The 14,376-nt window shown below is 39.6% G+C and overlaps 1 protein-coding gene across 3 annotated transcripts in view; it reads left to right on the top strand.

Moving 5' to 3' along the window:
* gli3 (GLI family zinc finger 3) overlaps positions 1-14,376 on the top strand; it is a 171,654-nt gene extending 157,278 nt beyond the window's left edge. For all 3 annotated transcript variants that reach the window (XM_058765221.1, XM_058765222.1, XM_058765224.1), the window contains 5 exons: positions 6,424-6,573; positions 6,746-6,910; positions 7,337-7,630; positions 8,880-9,276; positions 10,107-14,376. In XM_058765221.1, coding sequence (XP_058621204.1) covers positions 6,424-6,573; positions 6,746-6,910; positions 7,337-7,630; positions 8,880-9,276; positions 10,107-12,430 — 3,330 coding nt within the window. In that variant the 3' untranslated portion in view covers positions 12,431-14,376. The remainder of the gene's footprint in view (positions 1-6,423; positions 6,574-6,745; positions 6,911-7,336; positions 7,631-8,879; positions 9,277-10,106) is intronic.

The raw sequence follows: 14,376 nt of genomic DNA, 5'->3' as shown, positions 1-14,376 counted from the left end.
TTCTTTTTATTTTTTAAGTAAAATATGTCATGTAGTCTCTCAAGAAATTGAAAATATGCAACATATAATAATTGTTTTAGATTCAGAACATTTTAGTTAAAATAGTTTTAATATAATGTCACATTGCAGGATAGTTGAAAAATCATATTAATTAGAATTATTTTATGCAGCAGTTCAGATTTTCCATTTACTATGCTGTTTTTAAATCAGAAGACACATGCTAATAAAAAATTATTTGCCTCCAGAGTCCCTCCCATCTGATTCAGCTGAGTGAGGGATGGGCTTCTTATCACTCTTTCCTCAGTAATAGAATGAGTGTAGTGAATGACCACAGTGAATCTCATCCAACAAAGGGTGGTGTGTGTGGGGGTGTGTGTGTAGGGGGGGGGTTGGATCTCCATATTTCAAAGCAATATAAGGCCACTCGCCGTGTTGCACAACCTCAATAAGATTTTTTGGAGAAAAAAAAAAAAAAAGTAAGATTACAAACATTTTCATCAAATGTTTTATCAAACTTTTATATAGATTTACTTCATCATTGATGTGCTAGCAGTTTTTATATTGTTAAATCATGTTGTAAAATATCATAGTGGCTCAGTGATTTTGTTTCTGTGTAGCTGTATTTTACTTTTCCCTACATATCACAGTCTAATGTTAGGTTGGAATATAGTTTTTTTTGTGATGCGGGTGTGCGTTTTCAGCTATGTGAAACATGCTCGCACCATGACGCATGGCTGGGCTCTTTTATCGGCACAGCTTTAGCGCTCTCGATAAGATAAACATCAAATCTCTGCAACTTAGCACACTTATCTGCTCTACACAGTCAGCATAAACCAGCCGGGTGTCAATTTGTGCTGATTTATTTAATAATTTTTTCCCTTTTTCTTTATTTATTTTTTACTTATTCCTTTGTATTTTCAAACACTCTGGCCCTTATACCCCCACTACAGGTGCCTTGGTTCTCTCTCAGTCTTTCTCTTTGCCTCCTTCTCAGTAGGGGTACTCTAAATTATAGGGGCACTTTATTGTTCCTGATGCGTATGGGTTTGCTGCTAAAACCAGGCTACCCAGTGGTGAATGAAATAGAGAGACATGAAATGTCTGTATCCCCCCTAAAAACTGTGATTTTTCCCTGTCCCACTTCTGAAGTCTTGACCTTCTTCGACCGTATCCAACCATTAAAATCATACAACAGTATCAATTTTTTGATACTGTTGAACTGATATTCAATTTGTTGTAGTAAAATACTATTTTTAATTCATTTGAGAGAACTCATTCGTGTCATATTTAGCCCTATACCCCGTCCATTTGCTGTTTGGCAATAGTTAATTTCAGATCCTTCTCTCTCTCAGACTCTATCTCTCCCTCCACCCTCATCATGGTTCTGACTGATGGTGGCGCTGTGGGGTGGTCTATGTCCTTGTGTGTGTATGGTAAGAATAGCACATTTAAGCTACTCTGTGCTCCTCCCTCTGCTGGGGGAGATAAACTAGGGCTGAGTTGGAAGGCGGACTCCTATCTGGCTGCTGGCAAGGACCCTTTAATTGGCAAAATGTAGATTTTTTTTGATCAGGCAGAGGATTAGACACCTTATCTGTCTGGAGTATCTTACACAGAGATGAAAAGGCTGCGCTGAATTACACATGCCAATTGACTCCCCCCGCGCACATTACTATTGTTACTCTCTCATACTCGCTCTCCCTCTTGCGCTCCATCTTTTTATGCCTCTTGTCAGCTTTTCTCGCTTTTTTCATTGCTCTTTAGCAACTGACATGAGAAAAGAGAGCATGATTTATTAGTGTGTGTTTGATAACGCTAAACGCTGTTGCGGATCCCGGAGCTTTGTGAAATTGCCGTGAAAACAAGCACTTCTCATGCGTGGCTGCATTTTAATGGTGCAGGCCACGGCCTAGAAAAACTAGCCAGATAAGAAGACAATACAGATGAATTTAAGAGAACTGCAAATTAGGGCAGTCATGCATGTGTGCACTATGATGAAAAGCAGTAATCTGAAAATATTCTACTTCATACAGTCCATTTTGCTAAGGTAAGGTAGGAAAACAAAATGTATATCTGGAGTTATGCCCCAGTGTGTATGTGTTAGTATTTGCATACCGCAAACAAATAAAAGTAAGCATCTTGTTCTTTTCTACGAATCTGGGAGTCCCAGCGGTTGCTGTCGTCCTGTACCGTGGCAGGCCGAAGATGAATAGATCTCTCCTCGGAGCTGCGAGCGTAGCATCAGCACCTGTTAGTCTATTTCCCTCGGCCTCAGCCGCACTTGCTTACAACAACGCCATCATCCGCTCAATAACCATTGCCATTACATCAGGCCATCAGGGCATTAGTGTCACCCCCCTCCCAACACTTCCCTCTCTTCCTTTTCCATCCTTTTATCAGCATGGCCAGGTCATGCATCACGCACGACAGCATTAAGCTCATTTGTACAAGTGAGTGTACCAGCATTCAGGGATGTGTTGCAATCTCTCTCTGCCGCTCTTTCTCCGCATTATCGAGCGACAGAGCCGGCAGACGGATCACATGCCACAGGGAATCCCTCTTGGAGTGAGGTATAAAAGGGAGGATAAAAGAGTAGTTTTAAATCGAGTGTTGACAAATATACATTAATCCAATTGGATGTACACAAATTTGGGGGTTTTATTTACTATTCTTAGATCTGTTTAAAATCTGTGATTTCCATATTTCCAAACTTCCATATGCATAAGATCCTATGCCACTATTAGGCATTATAGCTAATTTAATTATACAACTACATAAATGCAAAGATTTCTGGTGTGCTTTTAGAGGTGGGAATCTTGTCAGTCTTGTTTAAGGAAATTATATGTACATTCTGATTGCATTGCTGAATTCTGTATTAAAGTTACTAACAAACTGAGTGTACTAGCTGACAGTTGGGCTGAAGACAATTTTGAGTAGCTGATTAGATTTTTTAAATATTCACCTTATAAAAGCCAAAAGGACTGTGTTGATTAATTCATATTATATGGCAGTGCTGTTGAATTCTTGATTCTTCTTGGCCAACAAATGAAGGTGTTTCAGTTTCTGTAACTGGACAATAATGAAGTCTTGAAGTCACCTTACATCTCTTCAACACAGTTATTTCAGTAAATTGTTTCGCCACTACTAGAGAACATTGGCCAATTAAATCAGGATAAGCAAATCAGAATCAGATAAAAATGACAAATACATTCAAGGATAACATCAAGCATAGGTAATGGCTCAAGACATCATTACTAGCAGTTAGTAACTGAGACTTGGTTGACTATTGTGAAATTGTAATGGCATCCTGGTCTGTTTCTAAACAAGATTCTGTATTAGTAGCGCAAACCCCAAAGTATAATTCATTATTTATGTATATGCTATGGTATGCATACAGTGCACATGCTGTAAATTTCATCATCAGCATGTGTGTACTGCAAACATGCTGCCTGTTTTTTTCAAACCATGCATACTTTGTACGTTTAGCTCACACAAGCATTTGTCCACAGGGTAACACTGGCCCGGCCTGATGTTTCACAGTTTCACAAAAAGAAACTACAACAAACTATTTGGGAAGGTAACAATGAACATCCCCGATGATGAGTGCTTGTGTGAGGGGGTTAAAACTCATTACACTCTCGTTTAAATGGGTAAAAAGACATTTTTATTGGTCATAACTTCTGGAGAGAAATAGTACAGGCATTGGACAGAGATGAAACTTTGTAGTGCACGTGTTGACTGCCTGTGTTCACGCACACTATAAAGTATAAAGTACAGTATAAAGGCTATGCCTTTGGCTGTTCACATATGCTAAGCATTGTGTCAAAACTGAAATATACTTAGACCTTATAAAGTAGTTCTATACACCATTTTTTTATGGGTGAAAATAATTAAGTTTTTTGTTTTAACATCAACTGAAGTCTGTTGGACAGTTGCTCTCAATTAAGGACATTCTCATGGTGATCATTTGCCGTAAAATCAACCCAGACAGTTGATTGAAGTTCGACTCTTTGCCTAAAAGGAAGGTTTGAATGACAGTTCGACTTCGACTTCTAGTGATGTAAAAGTGCAAAAAATAGAGTGTGCGCATACACACTCACTCGCACACACACAAATGTGCATGTTCCTCACCCAAACTCTGTGAAAGTTTGGCTGCAACTGCAGCGAGGTGACAGGGAGGACTGTGATGCAGGCCGCCTTTGTGTCATGAAGAGGAATAGAGGATGAGCTCTGCTCTCTGTCTCTGCTGCCACCTCTCACTCTTTTTTTAGAAGCTGTTTTACTCTGCCTTTTCTTGGCCTTCCTGCTGTCACTCTGGTCTGTCCGCTCTTCTGCTCTGTATGTGAGGGAAGTCAACTCACTGACTGTCTTTCTTTTTCTGTTTTGTCTTTGTCTTTTGGCTTGTCTGTCTGTCTTTCTCTTGTATTTTCTTCCCTGTCTTCCATCCAAGATTTTCTGTCTCTTGCGGAGATGCTTCATTGCTTCGGAATTCATTAATCCCGCTCACTTATGTTCAGGATATTGTGTCTGTCCCTTTGAAATCAAATGGCTTCAGGACAGGAAAAGCACTCATAAGTGCTGCACACTGTTGTCTTTGTGTGGATGCCAGATGTTGACCTCATCTGCTCAGTTTGCATGAAAATGTGTTTTTCTTTGAAACCTTCAACTCTTCACAAATCCTTCACTGCGCGCGCACGTGTGTGTGTGTGTGTGTGTGTGTGTGTGTGTGTGTGTGTGTGTGTGTGAAAGAGACGGCCAGCCAAAAAAAAAAAAAAGGTTACATAGAGAAAATGAGAAGGACCTAAGCAGAGGCAGCATGTTGAGAGAAAGATATAAGAAACGCAACAGGGAACTGATGGCTTGAAGGAAAGAAAAATGGCAAATGAAAGAGAAGAGACGAAGTATTGGGGTTTGGTTAAGCCAGAGGTGACAGTATCAACAAGAGGGTTGAATAAAGGTGCTAGACTACAGTTGGAAAGCTCTGGCATTAGAGATGCTTTCACTAAACTTTCGATATCTTTCACCCCAAATGCATCCCCCACTGCTGCTCCACCCCTCCCGAAGCCTTAGATTGAAAGTTGCCACAGTAGCACAACTGTCAGCACTTGTCATGGCAAGGCCATAGGCCTATAGTGATGGGAAGTGACAGGGTTTTATTTGAAATCCCGTTTAAATCGGACACTGAGACTCACAAACCATGCACACTCACAGCAGACTGAGCATACTGAGCAGATGAGAGAGAGAGGGGAGAGAGAAAAAAGAGAAGAAAAGGAAATTGAAAGATGACAAATGAGAAAGAATAACAGTGTGAGGAGAAGCAGGGGTTTGTAAAAAAAAAAAAAAAAAAATGAAAAGAAAGAAAGAAAAGACCATACAGATGTCTGAATGGCTTCATGTGAAACTAACCAGAAAAAAAAAAAAATACAAATTGTTTTAACAATTACTTTTCACAAACATTCAAACACAAACACTCAATTATAAAAATGTTTTCTAATAAAATAAAAGTAATTGAAAGTAAGTATTCAGAACTAAATGATTATAAATCCCATGAAGCCCATTTCCGCCACATACAGTATATAAAAGATCATGATCTCGTAAATCACGATGACATAAAAAGTCAAAATTATTACATACTAATTGACATACTATTATGACATACTTTTTTTGTCATAATTGGCCTTGTATCTTACAATTGTGACTTTTTATGTTATAATTATGATTTAGTAGGCTATGTCATAATGTTGACTTTTTTATGTCTTGATTTTTATTACTATTACTATTTTGGACTTTTTACGTTACCATTTCAATTTTTTTTATCCCGTAAGTATGACTTGACATGTTATAATTTCAGATTTTTATGTCATAATTATTTTATATTAAAGCATTTTTTTTTTTTAATTATGTGGCAGAATTTATTTTTTATTTTTTATAGAAACTGCATGTAAAGCCTGACAAAAGACACACTGAAGATAAAGACAGGCTCATGTAGATGTCTGGGTAGCTTTTTAATTTTAAACAAGTGTTTCAATGTTGTTCCCTTAAAGACTGCTTCTGCTCACCAGTAGACAAGACGTTTTAACCTAGACATCCTCCGTTAGTATAAACCCTAGTTTTATAATGTTGAATATCTTCCATAAGTTAAAATATTACATAGATATTATTAATGTGTTAAAGTGTGCGGTGGTTAAGGGGTTGATGAGCAGTTGTTTAAGACTCAATTTTGTGATCCTTTTGCCCTCTTGTGGCACAATAATGCCATTGCATATTTCAACTACAAAATAGATGGGTTAGTAGATGCAGACTCATATTTAGAAATGCACAACACTTTGTTAATGTAGATGGAAGCAAAAGATTTTCATCAGAGCATACCATAGCATGATAAATGTCTTTAACATGAACTTTGACCTTCTCTTCCTCTCACAGCACATAAATAATGATCACATCCATGGAGAAAAGAAGGAGTTTGTGTGTCGCTGGGAGGAATGTTCAAGAGAGCAGAAACCCTTTAAGGCCCAGTACATGCTGGTAGTGCACATGCGTAGACATACAGGAGAGAAGCCTCATAAATGCACGGTGAGAATTATATTAAATATATTTAGTATTTTTTTGTTGTTGTTGTTTTCAGGCACTCATTTTAGTATGTAGGACAACTTTTGATGTGGGTTTAACTGAGAAGCTACCTGCTTAAACAGCCTTGGTCTGTCTAGAACAAATCAATGTAACTGTGTGTCCTTTTCTCGCTCAGTTTGAAGGCTGTTCAAAGGCCTACTCCAGGCTGGAGAACCTGAAGACACATTTGCGTTCACACACAGGAGAGAAACCCTATGTGTGTGAACATGAAGGCTGCAACAAAGCCTTTTCCAATGCATCAGACCGAGCCAAACACCAGAATCGCACACACTCCAATGAGGTAATTCAAACACATGAACGTACCAAGTATTAAACAAGGTATTTTGCTTCTAACACTCTCAGGTTTGGACAAGAAGTAATTATAGTCAACATGAAATCAATTATTGCACATTATTGCAACAGAAGAAAAAAAACAACAACTGTGCCTTTAGGAAAGTACACTTTTCTTCCAAAATGTGACGACTTGCTCCTACTCTAGAACATTGCATTTTGGCTGACATCACCAAGCTGTTTTGATTTCAGCCATTTCAACTTCAAATTACATCATATCTTGATTTTATTGTTGAATATTATTTTCACAAAAAATACATCAAATGTTTGAAATGGGTTGCAATTACCAATTATGTCAACTTTAAGTTGTTAAAATAGTTAGCAGACATTTATTTATATAACATGCCAATACTACCTATCTCTTTATTTCTCTCAGAAACCCTATGTGTGTAAAATCCCTGGTTGCACTAAACGATACACTGATCCCAGCTCTTTGCGGAAACATGTTAAGACTGTACATGGTCCTGAAGCACATGTCACCAAGAAACAGCGTGGGGATACATACCCGCGTCCCCCACCTCAGCCTCGAGAATCTGAAGGTAATGGACAAGGTCAGTCACCTGGACAACTGCCTCTCAGAGCGATCACTGACCAAAGGGAGTATAACCTTGCTACCTCGAAACAGGACGAATGTCTTCAAGTCAAGTCAATCAAAACAGAGAAGCCCATGGTAAGCGTCCTTCCATGTTAAAAACAACTGAAAACATTTCTTACTAATGTTTACCCTTCCTTACCTGGTTTCATAACTGCTCAGCTAATACTTGCTTATAGCCAGCTACCTCTTGCCACGCATGTTCAAATTAATAACTGAATCTTTTTTGTCCACTACCACATGCATTACTTTTCCTCTCTTACTAAGGACAGTGGGTGATCAGGTGAGAATGGTGATATCATTATAGGTCTGATCTTTTCCTTTTTCACTGCTCATTCTGTCCTTTCAATTCTGGGCCATCTGGAACAATTATTCAGTCAGTGGTCAACAGCATTATGTCATCTCTTACATTATTATTTGTAACGTTGTTTTATTTGTAGCATGGTGCATACTTTGTTGTCACGATATTGTTTCCTATGGTCACATAAGTATTATATGAGCTTGCATGATAAAGCTACCTCTAGTACCTGTATGTGTATTTGACTCTGCAACTTGGTTTTAAATCAGTGAGCTGTGCCTGCACTTGTTGTTTCATTGTGTTCCGGTTCATTCTTTAGATAAATGTTGAGAAAACTGCTCACTGTAATCACAAAGAAAAATTCAAGCTTTTTTTGCACAACTACTAACAAGACAGCTTATTCTTTAGCAGCCATTATCCATTTGCAACACAGACAACAACCTAATTAGGACCCAATAACTCTAAAGGGTGACCATTGTCCATGTGGCCTGTTTTCTTAAAATGGGGCAAACAAGCTTACCTCTACTTCCACTGTTGGTTATTTACTTCTGGTAAAACTGGTTTCTCACACTTCTGTGATTCACTTTAGCTTGCATTCTGTGCAAAAGCTGAGATGAACATTATTCAAAGAGTGTTTTTATGTAGACAGCAAAATACATTTGGCATAAAAATGTGTTAAAAGTGTTATTGCTGACATTAACTACATATACCCTTACAGAGATCCACTGTCCTGCAGAGTTTAGCTACAATCCTAATCAAACACCTGAACCAGATAATCAAGGTCTTCAAGATAGTTTGAAAATTACAGGTAGGACAGTGGGTTTCCAGGAGTAGGGTTGCAGACCTAGGTTCTATTAGGTGTTATTACATGCCAGAATATGAGAAATTTTGTCAACATGGAATTTCACACTCCTCATTGCATTCATCTATTTCACCTGTAAAAATATGCCAGAAGATCAGGATTGTTTTTTTTTGTGATAAATTGAATAAAATATATAATATATGGTCTCTCTTCTCTTCCCCTCTTAGACGTCTCAGCCAAGCACTGGCGGTCAGTCTTCATGCAGCAGTGACCAGTCCACCGGCGGCGCCTATATCGGCCGTGGAGTCCAGCTTGCTGTGAACAGCATTGGGCTTGCGAGGGAGGAGGCAGTGATTGAGGACCAGGGAAATGAAGAGAAGGAGGAGGAAGGAGAGGGAGAAGAGGAGGATGCCCCCATTATGGACTCTACAGTATCCACTGCAACAACCACGGCGGCAACACTAGCTTTGCAGACTCGTCGAAGTGTAGGACGGCCCCTACGCTGGATGGAGCATGTTAAGATGGAGAGGTTAAGGCAGGTGAATGGAGCTGTGCCTAGGCTAGGACATATGTCCCCAACACCGCCCCCTAAAGGCCAGGCCCTGCCTGCCCTCACAGGAAAGGGTAAGTCTGAGGGTGTACTTACACTAGGCAATCTGAAGCATACCCGAGCACGTTTGACCCCCAAAGTCCAGTTCATTTAACTAGTGTTCCCTGGCCCGCTTGAAGAGGTGGGCTCAGACATGGTTCATATAGTATGAGCGCTAACAATACCAAGACGCATGACATCAATTATGCAGCTGTTCCATTTAACCAACATCTCTTAACAAATCTATCTACAAAGATTTTTTAAACATTTTACGCCTGTGAGATGACCATGTGTCACCACACACCAAATGGCTCAAAATAATAAGCCACAGAGTTAACATTATGTATTCTGTTATGCTGAGTGAGAGTGTTTTGATCCTGTTTTCTCCAAAACAGTTGCTTCATAAAGACGTGCTCAGGCCCGAAACATTAAAGTGCAATAGGAATGCAGCAGGGTAGTAGGGAGGGGGTACAATCATGTTTGGGCATGGTACAATACACCTGTGCCTAGTGCAAATACATCCTTACTTTCAGAGCTTTCTCAATATACTGAACTTTACACATGTAAAGGGTTAGGTCACCCAAACATGAAATTTAAGTCATCATTTACTCACCCTGATGTTTAAATGCCATATAGCCTTCTTTTTCAGACCATAAAAGGAGAAATCAGGACAGGTTTGAGGAAATCAAGATTAATAAGATGTGACACAAAATACAATCTGTGTACATTATTTCTTGTACTTTATTTACAGTTTATTTACAGTTTCCTTTCTGGATGAACTTACCCATTAATGTCTAATTATGACTATAATTGCATTGTAATGATAACATTAACCTCACCTAATAAGAGTATTTCTCATTATTAGGTTCATGCCTTGGTAGGAGTAGTTCTGTGGGGGTTCCCCAGCCTCCTCCACGTCCTGAGCCGTCCAACACAGAGCTGACGGTGTTAAATTTGCTGCGTGAACGCCGGGACAGCAGTGGCAGCAACACCAGCTCGGCCTACCTGAGCAGCAGTCGTCGATCCTCTGGCATCTCCCCCTGCTTCTCCAGCCGCCGTTCTAGCCAGGCCTCGCAGTCTGAGCACAACCACCATCGGCATATTCACAATCTCAGTGCCACTGACTCTTATGACCCTATCTCCACTGATGCCTCACGACGCTCCAGTGAAGCCAGCCAATGTGGAGGTGGAGGAAGTTCAGGTGGGATGGTGTACAGTGGAAGTGGAGGTATTGGAGGAAGTGAGATGGGGGCAAGAGGTATTCTCAACCTCACTCCGGCTCAACACTATCACCTGAAGGCCAAGTATGCTGCTGCTACAGGTGGGCCTCCTCCCACACCCTTGCCAAACATGGAGCACATGAGCCTAAAGAGTCGTCTGGCTTTGACGGAAGATAAACAGAACATGGGCCAACTTACACTACCACCACTGGTCAGGCCACGTCGCTGTAGTGATGGTATGCACAACTTACATGGCAGTCAAGCAGTGTATCAACGAAGGGGACTGTACCCTGTTGAAGGTCCAGGGAATAGTGATAGAAGAGCCAGTGACCCTGTGCGCACACGGGATACTAGTGCTTTTGGTTTGCCACAGTTACAGCGTTTCAGCAGTTTAAATAACATGAATTCATTACCCCATATTGCTGGTAATCATTATTTAGATGGAGAAAATAACAGTCTGATCTTCCAGAACTACATCTTTCAGAGAAGTCTACACTCGCCTTGCCCTCCTAGCATCATGGAGCAATCAGCACTTGAGGACTTGGCAATGGACCAAGATGGTCTTCTGTTACATGTTGATGAAGACATTCTGCCAGATGACTTGGTGCAGTATCTTCATTCCCAAGATCAAGAATCGGATCACAACCAAGACAACCATAGCAGTGATTCCAGTCCCCATAGATCCAGTTTTGACCAGGGTACTGCATATGTCCAGAACTTCCTCATCCCACAACAGCAGCAGGAGGAGACAGAAGGGGAAAGCAGTAGTAAAGATATAATGCCTATCCAGTGGAATGAAGTGACCTCTGGTAGTGCTGATGTTTCTCCTCCCAGGCAGCAGTCTCAGAGGTGCGGAAGATGTTCAGACCAGAGTGGCATAGTGAGCAACGCCTTTGGTCGCTTTGGAAACATGGTTGTGCAGCAACAACTGCATACAGAGTTCGTGGATCAACACTCAACTCTTTGTAGAGATGGTGTAGAACACATGGCAGGTATGAACTACAGATGCATACATCCAGAGCAGCATCAACAAATTGCAAAGCCATCCCAACAACAGCCCAGGACAAATCCAGGCATTAAGACTGAGTCTTCTTCAAACTCCAAACTGGAATCAAGGCCCAACAACTTTGGTCGACCAGACTTCTCTCATATCTCTTTGGGCCCCCTCCGTCCTAGCTGTACCCAGCAGACAGCTATATCCCAAAATAACCTCGTGAAAAATCAAACAATAACACATCAAATCAGCAGCAACCTTTTGTTGCAAAGACCAGCTAACTGCAGCTTTTCTCCGGCAACACAACTGCCTCACCAGGCCCAAAATCCTTTGACTCACCCACCTGTCAATAGTGGCCATAGAGGCTTATATCACACACAACCCTACTTCATTCAGCAGGTTATCAATGGTCATAATGCACATTCATGCCAGCAGCAAAGCTTGAGAAATGGAAATGGCACCAATTGCTCTCTTGCAAATCAGGTTTCAGGACTTAAGCTTGAGGCAGATGATTACCTTCAAACCAACACATGCTCTTCTATCCAGCGACAAAAGCCTGTGTTTATTGCTGAGTGTTTTGACATGTCAGAGTCCAAAACTTCGTCTTCTCATGATACAGCACAGTCATGTTTAATGGCGTCCTTGACAGCTGAGACAGAAACACCTTCTGAGGCCCTTCTGTCCCCTGGGGTTGATCAGGTGACCAGTACAGTAGAAGAAAGCCTAGGTGTCTTAGATAATGTTGGTTTAGATATTTGTTCCATCCTTGAGGATGGTTATGAGCAGGGTAGTGTGGCGTCTGACATAATCAGTCCCAGTTTTTTCCAGGGTCTGTCTAGAACTTCCTCTCGGCTGACTACTCCCCGTGTTTCAGCTCCATTTCATCCAGGCACTAACAACATGGCTATTGGTGACATGAGCTCCCTCCTCACCACCCTCGCAGAAGAGAGCAAATTTCTGGCTATTATGCAGTAATCTGTGCACTCCCCCTCCAAAAATTGTTACGCTGTTATAGATAAGACAAATTTAACAGACTTGTGTGTATGTAATGTAAAGTGGGATGAGAAAGAAAGTTATTGCTTTATATTTATTAAAATAGTTTATTAGGTGATGTTGACAAAGAGTTGGTACACAATCTTGAATCTGTCTTATCTTCCTAGAGGCAGTGACCAATAAATCCATTCCATTTCTGGAATAGAGGCTATTTTAAAAGCCCTTCTTTTATATTGTTATATGATGATGACAGATGGAGACACTGGTCTTCTTTTCATCACATTGAAACAGTATTCTCTGTCTTGTTGTTGATATTTTTATGTTTTGTTGTACATTGTCGCTACAAGTGCATGATAATTTTCTTATTAAGTGTACACAGTGTTCACTAAATTGAGTAGGTTAACTCATTGTATTATGTATCTTTGTTGTTGAGTGCATTGCATACTATAAAAATGGTGTGAATATGCACAGACTTAACTGTCATCAGGTCAAGACAGGGTGGAATATCACTCTTAACAGGCCCAAGTGTCATATTTTGATTATTCTAAATGTATTTTTAAGTGTCTTATATCAGAGATGTTGCAGTGATTATAATATAAGTCTTACCAAATGTTGTTGACCAGTTTTTCCCAACATGGCAATTAAGAGGGACCACTTTGTTGTTTAAGGGTATGACAAGTGTAGAGCAAAATGCTAGAGCTGATCACTTACTATCTTGATTATATTGACTATATCCTTGTAAATAAATGTTAATATTTTTCTTCATTTTTTATACTGGAAAAAATTACATTTTGCATAATTTTGATCATATTGTTAATGACTGGTGCTGCTGTTAAGCAATGCATTACATGGCAAAAAAAAAAAAAGAAAAAAAAAAAACATTGTGGTCATTTTAGTCAATCTCAACATGTTGCTTATTGCACAAGTAATTTTTTTTAATTTTTTTTTATTTGTGGCCAAAATGTGTTGAAAGCAATGGTATCAATTAATGTTTAAATTTATCTAAATATACCAGTAATTTTATTTATCTTGTTTACAACAGTCAGTTGTGTGCTGTTTTTGTCACAGCAGTGCAGTGAATCTGTAGTGAGATCTCATTTATGCCATGGCTTTTTAGATCAACCTGTCTTTGCTTATCTATTAAAAAACCTCTACCTTCCTCACTTCTGAATAAGAAAATTTATAAACACCAAGACACAACTATAAGAGCTCCACTATAAGAGCTAAGAGACTTTTTAGCAGTATTAAAAATATCCTGCAGTTTCTACCTGCATATGTATAGTTTTTAAAGGTGTACTCTCGTAATTAGGTTCTGTTTGTTTTTGTATGGTTATTTGAAAATATTCCGTAGTTGTGCATCAGCATCTTTTGAACACAGAAGTGGTATGACATATTCCTCTTTAAAAGGACTAGAGGCTTTGAGCCTAAGGTATGTGCCTTATTAACGCTTGTCCATACAAAAGAGACACTGCCATTTTCTTCTCCTTCTTCCTCTTCTCCCTCTTCTTCTTCTTCTTTTTATGTTTCTTTTTTAAGGAATTGAAGAGAAAAAATTGTGTATGGAAAGAGTCCTGTGACTTCACATGTTACATGGATCACTACATTCTGTTGGTTGGGCATTGAGAAATGTGACGTGTAAGCAATGTTAGTTGCTTTGTTGTTGTTTTTAATAGTTATTACATTTGTTTTTTATGCTTGTAAATGCATATTCATTCTGTAGACTGTAGTTAAGAGTTTAGGCATCAGGGGTCAGAATTAGTATAAATACCCTACTCTATTAAGCAGGAATCCCTGTGCCCTGTCTTACATTCAAACAGGTGATCAAAATAGAATCACGGTGCCTAGCACCCTTAGACTGGGAACAAAGTCTGAATGCTCTTTTTATATCAGATTAAAACAAATGTTTGTATGGTTTTAATAAAAAAATA

Source organism: Onychostoma macrolepis, chromosome 24 (assembly GCF_012432095.1).
Source record: "Onychostoma macrolepis isolate SWU-2019 chromosome 24, ASM1243209v1, whole genome shotgun sequence".
Taxonomy (NCBI): Eukaryota; Metazoa; Chordata; class Actinopteri; order Cypriniformes; family Cyprinidae; genus Onychostoma; species Onychostoma macrolepis.
This window is presented reverse-complemented; position numbering and strand designations above follow the sequence as displayed.